The sequence below is a fragment of the Euprymna scolopes genome, chromosome 42, assembly GCF_053919585.1.
Source record: "Euprymna scolopes isolate OS-2025 chromosome 42, ASM5391958v1, whole genome shotgun sequence".
In the NCBI taxonomy this organism is placed as follows: domain Eukaryota; kingdom Metazoa; phylum Mollusca; class Cephalopoda; order Sepiida; family Sepiolidae; genus Euprymna; species Euprymna scolopes.
Genome location: NC_136523.1, coordinates 39,873,978 through 39,892,417, shown reverse-complemented (window position 1 = coordinate 39,892,417; position 18,440 = coordinate 39,873,978). Strand labels below are relative to the sequence as shown.

Genomic DNA, 18,440 nt, shown 5'->3' with positions numbered 1-18,440 from the left:
TTGTCTACTTTCTTTTTTTCAAGTTGTAATTTTTTGTTCATTTTCTGAAGAAGTCCAGAGATGCATCAATACTTTTTTTTTTTTTTTTTTTTTTAAATCAATTTTCACCCCCCAAAAAGGCACAGTGCCACTTTGAAGTAGGGGGCAACTATCAGGGACATAAGTTGCAGGGGCATTATGAAGGGAGATGAGTAGCAAGATGTTTGTTCACATTACACTCGAACTTCTGCATGTCAGTACAGTTGGGAAAGCAGAATTCCAGAAGAGAGTTCCAAAGACTTGCAGTTCTGGGGTAGAAACTATTGGAGTAAAAGGCTTTCTTACACCTGCATCTCTACTATAAAGGGGTGGGACTTAATTGCTTGTCGGGTTTGTCGGGGGTAGTCACGTCAAGAAGTTCGTGAGAGCATTCACCATTAAAGTATTTGTAGAACAGGCAAAGGGATGCAACATTTCGTCGATGGGACAGAGGTTGATGCTTAGATGACAGTTCAGGACTTATCAAATTGTTGACTCTCTTTTGAACCCTGTCCAGGAGCGAGAGACAAGCAGCAGATGCACCAGCCCAAATGTGACAACAGTACTCCATAGATGGGCGAATGGTGGCCTTATAGAAGTACAGGATACTTTCAGGCATAAGTAGTTTTCTAGCACAGTAGAGAGAGCCCACCTTCTTTGCAGCAGCCTTGGCAATGCTCTCAATATCTATTCCAGGACATTCCTTGGACATTTTCTTTCTACTTTTTGTCATTTTTTTAAAAACTTTTATTTTTCTACATTTTATAACCCTAACCCAATCATTTTCTGAAGTAGTTTGGAGATGCAACATTTTGTTTTACTTTTTGTCATTTTTTAAAAATTTTATTTTCATACATTTTACAATTTTTCATATATTTTTCAAATCTTGTTTATTTTATTAATTCTTTAGAAATCAATTTTGTGTTGAATGAGATTTTTTTTTTTTTTTTTTTAAATTTCCAACTGATTTATGACTATAAATAAGTTTTTCTTTTTATCGTCCCTTGACATATGTTAGTCTTAAGGTGGGAGGAGATTTATAATTATCCTTTTTTTTTTTAACCAGTTTAATTATTTTCAATTTTTCAATCCACATTTCTTAAAAAGCGACACATTTCTTGGAAACAGCCTGTTTGGCATTTCTAAGAAAGTTATATTCTCTTAAAACGCTATCCAGTTCGAAACTGCTGTCTCTGAAATCAGTGTTCATTTTAAGTTAGATTTAAATAGGAAACTGATCCCCTGTTTTAAATTTATTTTCAATTTTTTACCAACAATTTTATCTGAGTGTTTGCATGTAATCATCTAAAAAAGTAGAATCTCAGGTTCTTTTTCAGAATTCACCCATGTTAAAAAAAAAATTTTTTAAATAAAGAAAATTCTGTGTGATGTACGTAACTGTAACAAAACAAAAATATCATACTCCAAAAGTCATGTAAATTGATCAAGTAGTTTTATTTTTAAATAAGAAAATCAAATTTTATTAGTAACAGAAGAGTGGCTAAAGAAAACGAAGGGAGATAACCATAATTCAAACTTGTAAGATTTACATTACAATGCCTATGGATTTCCATTAATTGCTTAAAAATTAGGAAGTATTAATTATCTCCCTTTGTTTTTTGAAATTGTTTTCAAAATGGTGGGTGAGACAGTAACTCCTCTGATACTGATAAAAATATGATTTGCTCATTTAAACATAAAACTACTTGATTAATTTATGTGATTTTTGGAATATAATATTTTCGTTTCATCACGGGTATGTACACCATACAGGTTTTTCTTTTTTTTTTAACATGGGGGGAATACGGGGCAAAAACCAATTTTTTTTTTTTGGGGGGGGGGGAGATGAATTTGTATAAAAGTATAAAAAAAAAAAACAATAACAAAGGTCAGTGGGAATATAATTGCAATTCAACATCAGTCTAAGTGCATCACACTTGGTAGCACCCAAGGAGGGTCAAAGGTATGCACGCCGCAAAGAGGCAGTCGGAATAGCGTAACGGAAACAATTTCCAGAACAAAAGCAAACAAGTCAGGCAAGAATCTGTAAAAAGGTACTGACCTCGGGGCCATTGTAGTCCATAAGTTTGAGACAAGGTACGAGTCCGTACGATGAGCGCTGATATCTTACGATGTCGCCAGAGATTATTTTTGATTGGCTCGTACACACCATTTTTTCAAACATTTCGGTAGCAGAGTTACTCCAATTTTCATTATCTGTTTAGAGAAATCAAGAAAAAAATATATTAGACTACTACGTTGCAGTAAAAGAAGAAAACACTAATTGAATAGAAAGGTGTATATTGGTGCAACTGGTTGAAATGTAAAACTCGTTACAACAACCACGGAGAGAGAGAGAGAAAAAAGGTAAATTCGCTAACAAAGTTAAAGAAAATAATTAGAAAACGTACACTTTTGGATGTTATACGGAAAACTTGTATTATTCATCTTCGGATTACTGTTCTCATCTTAAGTGTCATTTTCACAACGTTTCAGTTGATGTAACCTCTGACCTTCTTCAGATGTATCTTGTCAAACGCGTGAATGTTTTGGTCGAACTCGAGTTCGATAAAATACACCTGAAGATGGTCGGAGGTTACATCAACTGAAGCGTTGTGAAAATGAAATGAGAATAGTAGTCCGAAGATTCAAAATCTTCCAATCCTCATCTAAAAAATTCAGAAATGAAAAACTCGTTACACCAACCACATGTTTCACAAAATCAATCACTTTATTATATCGATCAGTAATTAAGTGATTGGTTTTGTGCTACGAAACAGATACTGTCAGGAATTGTAAATGTCAACTGAATTAAAGGAATAAATTGTAAGATGGTCAACATCATGAACTTTGGAATATAGACTTTTGCCATTTATTCACTTTATTGCTCTGCAATTACATTGAGCTTATTAAATAAGGATTAGTATATATTATAAGGAAATAAAGTATATTTCCACAGAAATATATATATATACACACACATCATACATATGAAAAATAAAAAAAATATATATATACACACACACACACACACACATATACACACATACATACATATATATATATATATATATATAGAGAGAGAGAGAGAAATAAAAAGGAACAAACCGTATTATGTGTTCATCAACGTTTCGTCTTTATTTCGAGACTTCCTCAAATAAAGACGAAACGTTGATGAACACATAATACTGTTTGTTCCTTTTATTTCTCTATTTTGTCGGAATACTATTTCCATTATTTTCATTATATATATATATATATATATATATATATAACATATATATATATATATATATATATATATATATATATATGTAACATATACACACATATATATATATATATATATATATATATATAACATACACACATATATATATATATATATATATATATATATATATATATATATAACATACACACATATATAACATACACAGGTACACACATAAAATAAAAAAAATGCATAACAGTTAAAATAGAAATGGAACCCCTTCTCACCTGTGGGTTTCACATTGGCAAGGTAAAATTCAAGAGCTTGGAATGGAAGGCTAAGGTAGGAACCACTGAAGAATACAAAATTTGTACAAAAGTTCAAAGGCAACAAATTTACTGCAGTTTATTTTAACTCGAATCATACAACATACACACCCAAATTGTTTTTAACACATGTGCATAAAGTAAAATAAATTTTTAAATAAATTCAGAAACAATTCTCTATCTATATAAGAGCCAGGTACGTCCAAGGATGGAGTACTGTTGCCACATCTGGGCAGGAGCTGCTAGAAACGACTTATCCTGCCTTGATAAATAGACTTCCTAGCCTCGTAGGGGATGTCCTTTTCTCTTCCCTGCAACCTCTTTCTCACAGAAGAAATGTTGTGAGTTTGTCTCTGCTTTATTGTTATTTTCATGGCAAGTGCTCGACTGAGCTCCAATCTATGGTCCCCCCTCGCCAAACATTCACAATAAACACCCGTCTAGCAGAAAACACTATCACTAATTTCCCCCACTCTTTATCTGTGCCTAAACCTAAACGTAGATTCCATGAACAAAGCTTCTTTCTTAGAACTGCACGCCTATGGAATTGTCTTCAGTTTTCCTGCTTTTCAGCTGACTACAATATGGTTGTCTTCAAGTCCAATGTAAACAAGTTTTTGATGAGCCGTTCCATATAAGTTAACAAATTTACCGAATTTCCATTACTAACAATTACTTTATTGTCCAATTGTCTACTGTACACCCTCTAACCTTTATCCTCGAGTGGCCCTTTGGCCTTGATAAGTGGTGATGCCTGGGGGGAGGGGAGGAAAGAAACGCTATTGATAATGTTTATCCATTCTTTCTTATGTTTGAATCCATGTTTTGAAACGTGACGTAAATCATAAATCTATGACGTTACACCAAAATTATTTTAAGGTAATGTTTTAAGCTCTATTTATAAGTCAAACTAGCTCAGTTTGTAGAACGCCAGACTAAAGATATCAAGGTTTCATTTTTCAATTTCGATTTCCGGTCACAGCATCACTTTATTATGATGAAGAATAAAAATTTAGATTATCGAATCGTCAGTAACATATAATGAAGTGTCTTTCCATGGAGTTACAAAAATATATACTGAGGAACTCTTCATTTGTCCGACAGTGGTAACTCTCTGCTTGTTAGTAATGACACAAGTTTTCTGAACTTACTCTATCCACTTCTTGCTCGTGCAATGACACTGGCATGTGCTCCTCCCTGTGCTGCAATGGTATCACCAAGGTAACAAAACTTCTTGAAAACCACAATGGCTTCACTATCCAAACATATTTATCCATATCTGAGTTCTCATCCAATGTCTTACACGTGTTATCTTCGAAATGATGGAGTTAATATGTGCAGTCATCACCACTACATACATCGGAAAGCAGGAAGATTGACCTGACCTCCCACCAACATACAGCTCCTTGGTAGTCCAAATAGTCACCCATCTAGTATTGACGAGGTTCAACTTTGCTTAACTTCAGATGAGAACTGGTGTGCCAATGTGATTGTGCCGTGTATTAGATATTATTAATCCAGGGCAATTCCAATTAATATAATACTAACTTTGTGTTTATTTTGTAGATTTTTTTACTTTTAGCTGGACATACAAACACACAACTGCCCTTTATATAATAGACTAGCGGGGGTGCCCGGCATTGCCCGGGTGTTTGTAGGTGTAAAAGAAAAAAAAAGTTTTTGTAGGGAGGTAGGCTCGAACCTGAAGCCCTGACACGAATAGCCTGATAACTTACCACGATGCTACAAGGGCAGGGAAGGGAGAATGGTTTAAATTAAACGTTTAAAAAAGCAGGTGGTTAAACGAACGTCAATGTGTGGGTTTTCTAGGTCAAGCATCACGCGGCAGTAGTAGTAAAGAAAATGAAATCACAGTGTGAATTTTGTAACATAAAAGATAGAGACGACAACCTTTTGTAAATCGGAGATATTATAATCTATGGAGTATATAAAATGTTCTAAGAAACCATGATTCCCCCCCCCATCCCGAGCGCCCTCCCCCCAAAAAAGCTGAACATACAAAAAAGTGCACACACACACACACACACACACACACACACATTTTCGCTTTTATATAATAAACTAGCGAGGGGTACCCGGCGTTGCCCGGGTGTTTTTCAGGGTATGTGAAAAAAACCCGAAGCGTTGACGACGCGCAGTTGGAAAATAGTAAAGTGTTTGAAAACAAACAGGTGCGCGTTTTTGATCGACGTGACGGCGATAGGTATTCAGCAGTTATTTCGTGCGGGACAGTTTTGAATAAATGGGTTTGTTTGTTTTTAAAAACCCGCTCCCTCGTCTCGAAATGAAAGCTACAGTCTGATATGACAAAGTCGACATTGAACAAACTGGCTCTGGGCCTGTTATTAAAGTCGAGGTTTGCTTTTTTTATACCGAAAACCGAATGTAATGCGTGCCAATGCGGGAAATGTGGAATAATAAAGGTTTGAAAGTCAATAAAATTAAATAGAGAGGCGAGCTCCGTGAATAATTCGTAGATATTACAATTTATAGATGATATAAAAAGTTTTAAAAAGTTGTGAAGCGAGCAAGCGCTTGTTTGAAAGAAGCCTTTCGTGGACATCGAGGAAAAGCGAACATACATACATACATTTTCGCTTTTATATTTATAGATGTCCATGCTACAAATTTCCAGGGTAGACTAGCATATATTAATTCATAAATCAAAGGAGCTTTAATTGTTTCCTCTCCATGATAATACATTCCAGAAACATTTTATGCATTTCATAGTCTTTGCGGACAATTAATGACTTCAAGCACCTTAACTTTTGTAGCTTTGATATCTTATGACTAACAAAAAAAAACAAAAAAAAGCAAACAAAAAAACATTCAAACATCTTAACAGAAAACTGGTATCATTTATTTTTGGTTTGTTGTGTCTTACGGCATATCAACCCTTTTCAGGTTATATAATCCCACATCCATCAAATCTGTTGCCAAAGTTGCTGGGAAAATAGTGGGATCTTTCTACCGCTCCAGCAGATATCTCACTGCTAGTGCAATTCTCTATCTATATAAAAGTCAGGTACGTCAAAGGGTGGAGTACTGTGGCCACATCTGGGCAGGAGTTGCTAGAAGGTTCTAAGAAACCGTGACCCCCCTCCACCTGAGCCCCCCCCCCCCCCGAAAAAGCCTTTGCCGGACATCCGAAAAAAATGCATGCACACACACGAACATACACACATTTTTGCTTTTATATTATAGATTCATTTACCAACATAATGTTCGTATCCAGGATAGTATCGTGGTATTATGGTCTCTAAATTTAAAAAGAAACAAAAAAATACTGTATATCTCGGCGTATAAAACGACCCTTAAAGTTAAAAAAAAAAATCATCTTTAAAAAGCGATATTCCATAAGATACCGAGTGTTGCAATCTCTAGCCTAGGCTAAACAAACATGGTTTCGTGATTTAGCAGTCGTCGTAGACAACCGATGTATGGTAAATTTATTAAAATTTGCTCCAATTTTGTACCTCGTCTTATCTGACGGTCGCCTTATATGCCGAAATACCAAAAAGTCGAACAAACAGGCAAGAGGAAGAAACAGCGCAAATTTTATAAAATAAAGAAAAAGATAGAGAGGATCTCTGTTCGCAAATCGTAGATATTATAATCCAGGGAGTATATAAAAAGTTCTAAGAAACAGTGATCCCCCCCACACACACAGCTCTAGTATTACACTATTGAGCTATCTTAACGAGAACTTTGTGTTATTTACTTATCTGTAATTACTATCCCTACTACTTATTGAAACAGTGTGTCATAAAAGACAGAAAGGAAGAACAATTAAACACCAGGAGAAATAAATAAGACAAGATTTGCCGGTTTTGTTCATTGATTAAATAAAAATACTCACTCAAATAAAAGATAGAGGATCTCTGTTTGCAAATCGTAGATATTATAATCCAGGGAGTATATAAAAAGTTCTAAGAAACAGTGACCAACCCCCTCATAGTGCCCACCCCTGAAAAAAAGCCTTTGCCGGACATACAAAAAAAATGTGTGCACACACACACTTTTATATTATAGACTAGTAGTGGTATCTGGCGTTGCCTGGTCTATATATAAAATAGAAAATGAAGTTGCATTTGTCTACACTTGCTAAATCCTTTTTGTTTAAATTCAATTATTTTTACTGTGTAATAATTTATATCTGTTTGGAAAAAATCCACTGATGTCTGTCCACTGCTATGAATTTGGAAAAGGGGACATGTGAGCGATGAAAAAAAGTTTTAAGTGGTTACAATTAAAAAAAAAAAAACATTTGTGATTTACGTAATATTCATGTATTTAATAGTAATTGAATCTCCAAATCAACCACTAATAAAAAAAAAAAAAAAAAAAAAAATTGAAATAAAAAAAATGATTTTTAGTCCCCCCCCCCCATTTTTAGTCCCAAATTGTCACCTATCTGATACTTGCCAGGTTCATCATTGCTTAACTTTAGTGATCTGACAGGAACCGGTGTGTCAAACGTGATTATGTCATATATATGAAACATGATATGAGTAAAAAAAGTAACAGAACGGATTTTCCAGGAAAACTCCGGTTGCCACCCCTCCCTCCACCCCCGAGGTTCCTTTCAGGTTAAAATGGTTAAAATTGATACTTTTGTGGTTATTAAAAAAAAATTGATGCCTTGGATTTTTACAAAACTTTCTGAAAAGTTGTAACTGATTTCTATATAATTTTGTTTGTCTTTACTTCGCGATAACTCTTGGGTGTGCCCCAGGGTCTCTTTTCGGGCTAATAAAAACACTTCATTTTTGGGACTATTTTACTATATTTGTCCAAAATTTTCTGTGTATGTCCATTTAGCAGTTTTGCATGGTGCTGAACTCAAATGTAAATATGTTAAGGCCTTGGGGACTTTAGGGGCTAAATAGGGGAGGGGGGGAGTCAAATGCTGAACTTAGTCATTTTTTTTTTTTGTTCACTGTGCACTCACGGGGGACCATGCATGCTTCACTTGTCGTAATTTAATTAACTGGCAATAAAAAAAAAAATGTCAATAATAAATTTTTTAAAAATCTGTTAACCCTTTTTTAATGCAAAAACTTACAGAAATAAATGTTTTCAAAAATAAAAATAAACAGAACGTCCGCCAAAACGTTTGTGTTGGAATGGGGACTAAAATGGATGATCATATTCAATTCTGCCAAGACTAAGCTCCTTTCCTTGAAAAACTACAAGAAACCTTCTCAACCACTAATAGCCATGGCTAATGATACATTACCTGAGAGCAGTTCATTCTAACTCTTCAGCTTAACGTTCACAGGAAAGTTGGAACAGATACATTGAGTGCATTGCCAAGGCTGCTGCAAAGAAGATGGGCTCTCTTTACTATGCTAGAAAGTTACTTAAGCCTGAGAGTATCCTGTACCTTTACAAGGCCACCATTCACCTATGCGATGGAGCTACAATGTTGCCACATTGCAGCTGATGCATCTGCTACTAGTCTCTCCCTCCTAGACAGATGTTCCGCACTATCAGCTAAGCTTTAAACACTGTCTTATCAACAAAATGTTGCATCCCTTTGCCTGTTTAATGGTAGATGCTTCGACGAACTACAAGCCTTTGTACCTCCTCGACGTAAATACCTCCGACAAGCAGCAGAATCCCACCCCTACACAGTAGAGATCCCTAGATGTAAGCAAGCCTTCTACTCTAATTGTTTTTTCCTAAAACTGCATGACTTTGGAATTCCCTTCCGGGTTCCTGTTTCCCCAACTGTACTGACATGCAGAAGTTCAAGTGTAATGTAAACAGACATGTTGCTGCTCAGCTTCCTACATAGTACCCCTACAAATTATGTCCTAGATAGTAGCACCCGTACATCAAAGTGGCACTGTGCCTTGTTTGGGATGAAGATGCAATAAAAAAAAATAAAAAAAATAAAAAAAAACTTAGTTATAAAACAACCCACTAACAAATTCAGCTACGACAATGGTCGTAACACGACATTGCAAATTTATGTATTTAACAGTTCATGCATTCGCAAATGTTGAAATCGTTTGAAAAGAGATAATTTTACATGACCCCCCCCCCCCGCCACTTCCATCAGATTCTGCGGTCGTTAAGGTAGAAAAAAATTAATATTTTGTCCTAAATTTCACATATTATGTATCCGAGTCTCTGTCCTTTAAGACAGCATTGGAATCATTGTTATTCAAATTAGATTTCAAAAGTTTTAGCAAGACAAACAATCATACAAACACACTGACACACACACAGACAACTGTCGCTTACCATAATTTGCGCATATCACATTTGGACACAACTTCATGATAACCATAATCAACACAAAACACCTTGTAAGTGTCATTGTTCAAGACGTCTGTAATTCGAGCACGGAACCATTTCGTTCCCTTATCAAGGCACACGGCAACAACATCATTCTCGACGGCCTCACAGATTCTGTAAGCCTGAAAAACAAATTAGGAAATTAATTTAATTTCACATAGAATTTGTGTGTGTGTGTATTAGTGTTGGGACGATTAATCGGAATCGGAAAAATCGGAGCTGTTTAGGGTATCGGATTCAGAAAAATTTGGGCTTATTTTCCGATGCAAAAACCGATTCCTTAAATTATCTTTTTTATTTGACTTTGGTTTAAGAAAATTCTTGTAGTAATAATAAAATAAATATTTATTGATTTAAACTTCCAGTAAGACTAAAATCTCTAGATCACCCCCCCCCTTCACAAGAGTGTTTTTACGTTTGAGAAAACGTAGGCTCCTTTAAGATGTGTTTTTACAGCAGTTGGGACAAAATAACACTTTTATGGTTAAATATTTAGTGATTTACAAAGAATCGGAATTGGTAATCATATCGGAATCTGGAATTTAGCACGGAATCGTCCGATCACTAATATATATGTTAGTGATGGGACGATTCCAATATCTTCCCCAGTTCCGATACAATAAACCGATTTCGATTCTTTATAAATCTGTAAATGTTTAATTATAGACTTGTTATATTTTCCCCTGTGCAGATATATTTGTTACACATAAAAATACACTTGGACCTGGGAGCAATGGCAATTAAAGGGTGGCTCCACACTCCCCAAAGCCTGCAAGCTGGGGCCTCATCACTGGATATAGTTTAAGGTCATATCCAGGACCAGAAGCAGAAGGAGCAATGGATATATATTTGATGAGTTGTAGAAACAAAATGAAATTATTGCCGTGGATGTTTTTATTTTTATACTAGCAAGGGGACCCGACGTTGCTCAGGATTAAATGATGATCGACGATTGTTCCACACTTTCACTACTTTTGTCATCAAAATCAATGAATTTGCCCATTTTTTAATCAAATCGATTGATTTCTTGATCTAGAATAAAACCCGCTACGATGCATTGGGAGGAAGCTTCACATGCTTTCCCATAGTGCAGTAGTTCACAATACATCATTGTCTACGTTGCACTGTAGAGATCCTGCCGTTTATTTTATAAAATTATTTTTATATAATGGCTTTAATTAAAGCTTAAGATGCAGAAGTCAAGTATCATGGTTCAGTTGTGCTATAAACAGAAGCATTAATTCCGAACAGGCCCCTGTCATATCAAAGAACCTACTGTTAATTTTATATGCCAGGGTCATTCTGTATTTTTCTCAAATGCACTTGTAATGTTTTCATCAAAGTCAGACTATTTCTTCTTTAATTGGATTTTTTTGATTATCGATATTTATTGGAGGCATTCTGATACAAAGCCTATCTAAGAACACTCCCGGACATGTAAAGTACATTTGTATGAAATTTTATAAAATATCTGCCAAGCTTTTCTGAATTTTTGAGATGAGGATTGGTTATTCGTATTATTTTGGATTCATCGGACTACCGTTCTCATCTTGAGTATCATTTACATAACGTTTTGGTCAATGTAACCTCCGACCTTCTTCAGGTGTATCTTGTCAAACTTGGGAACGTTTCTGTCGAACTCGGGAATTTGGACGGAATTTCGAAGGTTGAAGGTTCAATCCCCAGTGTGGTTGACCGAAAAATACAATTGTGAACTACTTAGGACCTCTATCCAGTCATGGTTGATGGAACAAGAACACGCTACCCCCATGATGTAAATAAAGGATTCCGCTCAAAATTCAATTCAAATTCACAAGTTCGAGAAGATACACCTGAAGAAGGTCGGAGGTTACATTGACCGAAACGTGACAATCACACTCAAGATGGGGACAGTAGTCCGATGAATCCAAATAATACGAATGATTGCCAAGCTGTTTCGGAGTCTATAGGGAAAACAAGCTCAAACACAAAGTGCTTCTATAGAGATGTGAATACTTCAAAAAACAAAAACATATTCACTCACGTCCGACTCATCGGATTTTCCATAAAAGGCCTCAAGTTCACTTTGGAGTTGGATAAGACGTGGCAGATTCTCATTGCAGACATGTCCCCAGAAATGGCCGGGATTCTCCACGGCCACGACCATCAGTTCCAGCACATCTTTACGTTTGTTCCCAAGGGGGGGTAAATCTTCTTCACTTGCATTCTCCAAGTTTTCTCTCACAGATGGCGCTGCAAAAACAAAGTAAAAATGTCAATTATGTAATGCATCAAATGAAAGACTACTGCAAATTGTGTTGAGATAGAATAGCCGATGAAGGTCGGTGTTTTTTTTTTTAACATTATTCTTATTTATATTTAAAACAGAGGTTATAATGAAAATCGAAAAAGCCACCATCCTAATTTTCCTGTCACAAAATCATTTTATGTTAAATTAGCCTGGATGCCCAGCGTTGCCCAGACGTTTGGAGGTGTGTGATAACTGGTATTAGGCAGGCAGGCTCGAACCCGTACCGCGAACGAGGAAAAGAATGTGAAAAAAAAAATAACGTGACATGTTTGCTGTTGCGGCCATCGCCAAACCGGAAGTGATAGATTTAAATTAAGGCTAGACAATCGAAAAGAGGGGATGACTATCAAAAATATCACCGAAAAAAGCAACTCCTTGTAGAAAAGTGTCCAGTTGAGCATGAAGGAATTAATGTTTTTAGCTAATTTTTTGATATTGTCGTCCGAAGGGTCGTGCTTCAAAACGATACTGATCTTGTGAAAATCCGTTGCCCATGTTGAAAGTTTTAGGCAGACATACATACATACATACATACATTTAAACAGACAGGTGAGATTTATATTATAGATTAATATTGGAAAGTCTGAAATATTTGTTTTTTTGTAATTCGTTTTTTATATTTGCATACTGTTTACATGTAATAGCCAAAAAAAATTAATTTAATAAAACTAACCTACAAAAAATATAAGAGAGAAAGGAGTACAGTAGAACCCCAGGATACAGTGGCCTTAGGATATGGTTTTTCGGGTTACGGTGTGGGATACGTTTTTCTGGCCACTGGTTATGGTATTTGCCCCACCTTATGGTGTTATTTATAATGTTATTTGATTATACATGTGTATTATATACTGTTCTGTATTTTGTTACTAATTTTTAATGCCGTATCGTGGGGTTCTACTGTATCTTGTATACTAGCTGACCCGTATTCTGGCATTACCCAGTAAAGTAGATTAACTCCAAAAATTTCCTCCCAACTCCCATTTAAAACAAGAAATAATGAAATTGCTTCATGGAAATCGAAAAAGCCACCATCCAAATTTTCCATTTTGTTAACTTAATATTGAAATATTCATTTCTTTTGTAATTCGTTTTTGTTTGTTTTTTTATGGATATATTTGTTTACATCTAATTGCCAAAAAAAAAAAAAAAAAAACCCAGATTTTTTTTGTTTGTTTAGTTTAATAATAAGTCCAAAAAAGAAAATTATTTTATATTTTGTGCAATTAAAAAAAAAAAATAGTTTAATTTTTTATTAATACTTAATAATATTAATACTTAATAATAATAATTTTTATTAATAAATTATAAGACATAGGAAAAGTTTAAACATATTGTATAGAGATTAAAATTTTCTACCAGAACAGTAGCAGAAACTCACCATGAAGCATACGTACAACTGGACATATTGTGTTTTCATTCACCCCAGATCAGTTAAGCAGGCTCCTTCCAATGAATTCACCTCGCATGCAAGCTTACCAAGTCCAGCAGTCCATTGTCAACAATAAGTTTAAAGAGAATTTTCTTATGCTGATTGTAATGGTCAATCAGCAACACCATTTTGAATATTGTCTGAGGTGTTCGTTTAATATTTATAGAATTTTGCAGAATGATTAAAATTAATATTCAGAAACATTTCTTAAAAATCAAGCATTCCAATATTTACTTAGATACCATTTTGAATGTAAAGGAAAAGTGAGGGAGCGTTTATTATGTTTTGATTGAAATATAGTGCAGTACGTTGGAATTATTATTAAAAAACATGAAATAAAAAAAATAAGTATATCTGTAAAAGATGTAAGCTTCCGTTTAGTCTCGAAAGACAAAGGATACCCCCTGTAGGGGCAGCTGCACGTGTAATTGTGAGGAAAGGATTGCGCGATCCCGAACCACAACTCTCCTGAATCGGCACTGTTTGGGTGCAGTGGCAAGGAGAATCCTATGACAATTAGAAACAATACCGAGATAAGCGGAGAGCACATACAGCACCTGGAAGTCACCCATTTAGTACTGACCAGGTTCAACGTTGCTTAACTTTGGTGATCCAGCGGGAACCGGTGTGTCAACGTGATTATGCCGTATATGTAAAAGATGTAGCACGATGATATAAGGAGAGTGAGAGGAATAAATGGATAGAGAGTGAAACTGTTTGCTACCTTTCTATGTAGAAATATTTATTTGAGAAAAGCAGTTTGTTTAGATGAAATATGCTTTAGCAATTGCTGATTGTAAAAGAATTGTTTAGGAATTGTTCTAATTGAAACTGTAGAGGCGCAAGAAAAAATTAAGATACTTTTATTATATACTAGCAGGGTGACCTGATGTTACCCAGGATTGAATGATGATCAACACACGTTTCACACCCCCATATTTTTATTGTCATCAAAATTGGTGAAAATCGCCCATTTTTCAATCAAATATTGTTGTTTTTGATAACAACTGAATAATCCAAATGTTTTTATTTTTTATTTTGTTTTTTTTGCAAAAGATTTGAGAAAAGGAGGTATGAGCCCCATAGGCTGGCACTGAGAAATGTTACTTACTTTCTGTTGTTTCTGTGGTTTCTTCCGCCAGAGGAACTTGTGATTCTGGTAATCGTACAGAATCTGAAGATGTTTGGAATGTCTCAAAAGCATCAATTTTTTTATTGATTAATTTCTAAAAAAAAAAAAAAAAAAAAAAAAAAAGTTTAACATTTAAAAAAAAAAAAAAAATGGAAGGTTTATTAAATGACTAATTTTAAACTTCGTCAGCAAATCCCCTGCAAATGGTGCCTTAAAAAAAAAAAAAAAAAAAAAAATGGAAGGTTTATTAAATGACTAATTTTAGACTTCGTCAGCAAATCCCCTGCAAATGGTGCCTTAAAAAAAAAAAAAAAAAAAAAAAAAAAAAAATGGTCTCACATCAAATCACCTACAAGTTCCGGTGACGTAAATGATTCAACAACACATCTTATATCCATTCTTACTTTTATAGATAGACTAGCAAGGCCACATGGCGTTGCTCGGGACCATATAAGATAATGAGAAAAATTTTGTACATACCTATTATTCTTAGGATAGAGGAAGTTTTGATGTCTATGTATCATTTGCCATCTTGAGTAAAAGAATATTTTACCTATCCTAGGACGGGTATTATATGTATGAAATAATTGTATTGTCTCTAGGACAGGAAATTTACAGCACGTATATGAAAAAAATGTCCTTACCTAGGGCAGGTCATGTACATATTTAAAATAATTTAACAACAAAGCCAATTAAAGAAATAATAAAAATGAAAAAGCTTGAAAACTGAACCAACCTTTTCTCTGCGACAGATCGCGACATATCAAATGGAAGTAATCGACAGTTGCAATTTGGAAGTATCTGGCATCTATCCAGATACCGAACTAATATGTAAAAGGTGTGTTGAATCAATTCCCACTTTATGTCATTTATTTACGACTGAATGTAACGAAGTAAGTAAGGGGGGACAACTATGTGTAACTGTTTGTTTGAAACTCAATCGGATATTTGAGGGAAGCGATTGTGTTATTTTTAGGAATGACAAATCAGCTTATGAATTGACAATTGAATATATATCTGTCAGTGAAATCATATCTGCGTCGGATTCAGAGGCCAAACTTGAAGGCTGTTATATATATATCCAAGTTAGAGAGATAAACCACAGAGACTGCCCGGAAGGGCAGGGTGAAGAGGCCGAGAATGCCAGAGTGACAGACTCGCAGATGAACAAAGATAGATGCATAGAGCCGAGGGGCTTTTGAGACATGCGCGTTCCCTCAGATCCCCAGAGGCAAACACTCAATAAGTTTGAAAGCTGACGCCTTCGACATTGTTTGTAGAACGTTAACACATCGCTTCCTTCAAAGCTCTGAAAGAGTGATAAGAACTCTACTGTTTCGTTTGAATATATTATGGTGTATATAATCGTTTGTCCTGTTTTTCTTTAAACTACACCACAAATCCACGGCCCTCTTTCGACGACGTTCGTCGTTAAGAGGGTACACAACAAACTGGTCCAGGACGTATAACTAGACGATCCACCGATAATTCAGTCACCACCCCATACCCGTAACTTAGACGGCCAAGAATTATCACCGGCAGTAGAAGGGTTCGGAGGTCGACGATCGTCCGCAACAGGCGGGTGAAGGTGAGAGAGTGGGGAGTGATATTGAACAAATTAGTTCAACTAGGTCATAAAGGGTCTAAGAAAAAAATTAAAAAAAAAAAAATTTAGGAAAGCAAATAAAAGAAATAATAAAAAAGCTTAAAATCTGTACCAACCTTTGCAAGTTCATTTTGTTCTCTTGTTCCTGTGAGAGTGATAAGTCTCATATAAGTTGGGTCTGTAATGTCGACCCTTTCCAAGTTGACCTTGGCACCACTGACCCTCCTTATCATTTGGAGAGTTCCGGATTTTTTGCCTGAAAGATACAAGAAATATTCAATATTTAACTCTTCCACTGCTTGAATGTATTAAAATTTGAAAAATCATATAACGGCTCAGCGACCAATCACAAAGATTTTTTTAAAAAAATAATATTCTGCTGATCATCATCATCATTGTTTATAATATTGTTTTCATTTAAAAAAAGCTTACATGTTTCCATTCTAGAAGTTAAGGGGGTGTTAGCAGTCTATTCTAGAAGCCAAGGGGATGTTAGCAGTCTATCCTAGAAGCCAAGGGAGTTGCTAGCAGCCTGTTCTAGAAGCCAAGGGGGTGTTAGCAGTCTATTCTAGAAGCCAAGGAGTTGCTAACAGTCTATTCTAGAAGCCAAGGGGGTGCTAGCAGCCTGTTCTAGAAGCTTAGGGGGTGTTAGCAGCTAATTCTAGAAGCCAAGGAGTTGCTAGCAGCCTGTTCTAGAAGCAAAGAGGGTGCTAGCAGCCTATTCAAGAAGCTAAGTGGGTGTTAGCAGTCTATTCTAGAATCCAAGGAGGCGCTAGCAGCCTATTCTAGAAGCAAAGAGTGTGCTAGCAGCCTATTCTAGAAGCCAAGTGGGTGTTAGCAGCTTATTCTAGAAGCCAAGGAGCTGCTAACTGTCTATTCTAGAAGCTAAGGGGGTGTTAGCAGTCTATTCTAGAAGCCCAAAAGGTGCTAGCAGCCTATTCTAGAAGCCAAGGAGTTGCTAACAGTCTATTCTGGAAGCAAAGGTTGTGTTAGCAGCCTGTTCTAGAAGCTAAGGGGGTGTTAGCAGCCTATTCTAAAAGCCAAGGAGGTGCTAGCATTCTATTCTAGAAGCCAAGGGAGTATTAGCAGTCTATTCTAAAAGCCAATGGAATATTAGCAGTCTATTCTAGAAGCAAAGGAGTTGCTAACAGTCTATTCTAGAAGCCAAGGAGTTGCTAACAGTCTATTCTAGAAGCAAAGGAGTTGCTAACAGTCTATTCTAGAAGCCAAGGGGGTGTTAGCAGACTATTCTAGAAACAAAGAGGGCGCTAGTACCCTGTTCTAGAAGCCAATGTGGTGTTAGCAGCTTATTCTAGAAGCCAAGGGGGTGTTAGCAGCTTATTCTAGAAGCCAAGGGGGTGTTAGCAGCTTATTCTAGAAGCCAAGGGGGTGTTAGCAGCTTATTCTAGAAGCCAAGGGGGTGTTAGCAGCTTATTCTAGAAGCCAAGGGGGTGTTAGCAGCTTATTCTAGAAGCCAAGGGGGTGTTAGCAGCTTATTCTAGAAGCCAAGGGGGTGTTAGCAGCTTATTCTAGAAGCCAAGGGGGTGTTAGCAGCTTATTCTAGAAGCCAAGGGGGTGTTAGCAGCTTATTCTAGAAGCCAAGGGGGTGTTAGCAGCTTATTCTAGAAGCCAAGGGGGTGTTAGCAGCTTATTCTAGAAGCCAAGGGGGTGTTAGCAGCTTATTCTAGAAGCCAAGGGGGTGTTAGCAGCTTATTCTAGAAGCCAAGGAGGTGTTAGCAGCTTATTCTAGAAGCCAAGGGGGTGTTAGCAGCTTATTCTAGAAGCCAAGGGGGTGTTAGCAGCTTATTCTAGAAGCCAAGGGGGTGTTAGCAGCTTATTCTAGAAGCCAAGGGGGTGTTAGCAGCTTATTCTAGAAGCCAAGGGGGTGTTAGCAGCTTATTCTAGAAGCCAAGGGGGTGTTAGCAGCTTATTCTAGAAGCCAAGGGGGTGCTAGCAGCCTATTCTAGAAGCCAAGGGGGTGCTAGCAGCCTATTCTAGAAGCCAAGGAGTTGCTAACAGTCTATTCTAGAAGCTAAGGGGGTGTTAGGAGTCTATTCTAGAAGCTAAGGGGGTGTTAGGAGTCTATTCTAGAAGCAAA

At 36.1% G+C, this 18,440-nt stretch overlaps 1 protein-coding gene across 6 annotated transcripts in view; it reads right to left on the bottom strand.

Moving 5' to 3' along the window:
• Positions 1–18,440, bottom strand: part of LOC145267032 (uncharacterized) — a 432,374-nt gene that overhangs the window by 45,909 nt on the left and 368,025 nt on the right. For all 6 annotated transcript variants that reach the window (XM_080122972.1, XM_080122969.1, XM_080122971.1 and 3 more), the window contains 6 exons: positions 16,459–16,598; positions 14,716–14,830; positions 11,909–12,117; positions 9,832–10,007; positions 3,520–3,584; positions 2,081–2,235 (listed from right to left, as the gene is read on the bottom strand). In XM_080122972.1, the coding sequence (XP_079979098.1) occupies positions 2,081–2,235; positions 3,520–3,584; positions 9,832–10,007; positions 11,909–12,117; positions 14,716–14,830; positions 16,459–16,598 (860 nt within the window). The remainder of the gene's footprint in view (positions 1–2,080; positions 2,236–3,519; positions 3,585–9,831; positions 10,008–11,908; positions 12,118–14,715; positions 14,831–16,458; positions 16,599–18,440) is intronic.